Here is a 2,480-nt window from a genome sequence, read left to right on the forward strand (position 1 = left end):
TGTGTTAGATGTAATGTATTATTGTCTAAAGAAATAATGTAGGTGTATAAAACAAATACAATTATGTTGGCTGCATTTCATAGCAAGTGTATTTGGGATAACATATTTAAAAATAACAAGATATTTTTCTCATATCTACATATTTTAAGACAGACAGGATAGATAGATAGATAGATAGATAGATAGATAGATAGATAGATAGATAGATAGATAGATAGATAGATAGATAGATGATAGATAGATAGATAATTAGATAAATAGACCTATATGACTGATCTAGAGTAGTCTTTTCCATATTTGTAGGAATCATGCTAAATAGCCACATTTTTAGTATTATTGTTTACATTAGAATCTGAAAAATGAAAAGTTGGGGGAAAACACAATCTGATTTCTACACTCAACATAAGTGACTCAATATGTTTCCCAACATGAAATCTAGAGATGTTCAGCCCAGAAACCCTTTTATAAGATGATATTTATGATTTAGAACCATATCAATGTATTTTTCAACACAATTATATTAATATTTCACTTGCTGTTTTCTCAAATTGGTATAAGAATGATGACATTTTTTTAAATAGTTACAGTGTTTAAAAACACATTTTAAATATTTTAATTTTTTTAATGAAGTGCTTAATCTAATATATAACCACTTACTATGCTAAAACTTCACAAAGTATATCTCCAGTTTATAATATAATATTTGTTCTTAAAATTGCAAAAGAAAAAAGTAAAAAAAAAAAGAAAATAAATGAACAATTTAATTTTTTTTTTATTGATCCCACTTGTTTCATAACTTTATTTACAAAAAATATAGAAAATTTCACATACAAATCCCATACCCATGAAAAATAAGTGCAATGCTTTACTTTAATATCTTTTATCAATCTTCACAAGAGTTTGAAATATATTTTCTCCATCATTAACACAAAATTCAAGGGCAGATGAAACGCTGCCTACTTATTATGTAGTTTGTATTACTTTATTTTTCAAAATGTAAGATATCTGTAAAGCAACATAAAAAGCTATATAATTAGCAAACTATAATGGTACAGCTCATATAATAGGATGACCTTATTTCAAGATACAAATATTGTATTTTTTGTCCCATAGGGAAAAATAATTAATGAAAAATATAGCTTTCATATATTGCAGCATTTAGTCTCTTTTGCTTATATACAAATGTAGTGACACCAAAATAAAAAAGATTTTTTTTTTTCAAATTTGCTTTGTACAACATTGAAAAAATATTACCCTGAAAGTCACAGTATTATCAATATGAGCTCAGATTGTATCATTTTGTTTCTGCTTGTCATTACCAGTGCATATCAGTTGGCATTGGGCAGTGCTGACATATCACCAAGTGTAATAAACTTGTGACAATAATGATCTTTGGCTCATGACCATATTTTGTCAAACTGCAGATACAAACCTCTCCATATTCCCAGAATATGTGGCATGTCTGAGATAAGCATTTGTTCCACCCAGCTGGCCATTGCTGTTGTATGTAGTGAGTGAGGTATATTGGCCTGGAGACATTCTCCCATAAAAATCCATAGTGTCACTATTTAGTGCGGGTGATGTGGGCATGGGTAGCCTGCTAGATGCTCCAAACAATTGGCTGTTACCATGCGTGTAGGAATTTTGATTCATTTGCAGATGCCCATTGGGAACTGAGTACGGGTAGGCAACTGGGTTGGCTGCTCTCGGCAGCACAGAGCCTCCCCCGACTTGGCTATTATAATTAGCACCACCATAGGTGCATGAGCTGGTGCTGGAGGGATTAACGTCTGGGCTGATAGACCTGTTCCCCTGTTGAGAATGTTCAGAACTACTGGAATGTCCTATTAATGTATTGATGCTAAATACCCGAGACTGACCAGAGCTGAAGGCAGGTGAAGAAGATGGGTAGTAGACTGAAGAATGAGGGGTGATTTGTTGGCCATAGCTGGGGTTCATGGTCATGTTGGAATACACAGAGTTGGGGTAAGTTGGTCTTGCAACTTGTAAAGCTGGGAACATACTTGTGTCGTGTAGGTAGGAAGGGTAGGTGGTGAGGTCAGTCCTCTTGAACCTTTTTCTCCTCCTGAGGAAACTTCCGCTGTCAAACATGTCTTCTGCATTTGGATCTAATGCCCAGTAGTTGCCTTTCCCAGGCCTCCCTGGCTCCCTAGGGATTTTTATGAAACAGTCATTAAGGGTAAGGTTGTGTCTGATGGAGTTCTGCCATTTTTTCGAATTGTCCCTATAAAAGGGGAACCTCTCAGTAATAAATTTGTAGATGCCACCTAAGGTCAGTTTGCGATCAGAGGAATGTGCGATGGCCATAGCTATGAGGGCTATGTAACTGTATGGGGGTTTTCCTCTCTGCAGGGGTCTTTTTCTTCTCCGTCCCTTGGGTGTGTCGTCTGTTTCTGGCTGATCTACAGAAACACTGGAATCTGTTGCTGGATCCTTCTCTACTTTGACCACTGGCATGG

At 35.2% G+C, this 2,480-nt stretch overlaps 1 protein-coding gene across 1 annotated transcript in view; it reads right to left on the bottom strand.

Annotated features, from left to right (window-relative positions):
* Positions 1 to 1,413: 1,413 nt before the first annotated feature.
* The window catches only part of FOXE1 (forkhead box E1), a 1,143-nt gene continuing 76 nt past the window's right edge, over positions 1,414 to 2,480 (bottom strand). Inside the window, exon 1 of the mRNA XM_053700634.1 lies at positions 1,414 to 2,480. This exon is cut by the window's right edge and continues 76 nt beyond it. Coding sequence (XP_053556609.1) covers positions 1,414 to 2,480 — 1,067 coding nt within the window.

This window comes from Bombina bombina, chromosome 2 (genome assembly GCF_027579735.1).
Source record: "Bombina bombina isolate aBomBom1 chromosome 2, aBomBom1.pri, whole genome shotgun sequence".
Classification (NCBI taxonomy): Eukaryota; Metazoa; Chordata; class Amphibia; order Anura; family Bombinatoridae; genus Bombina; species Bombina bombina.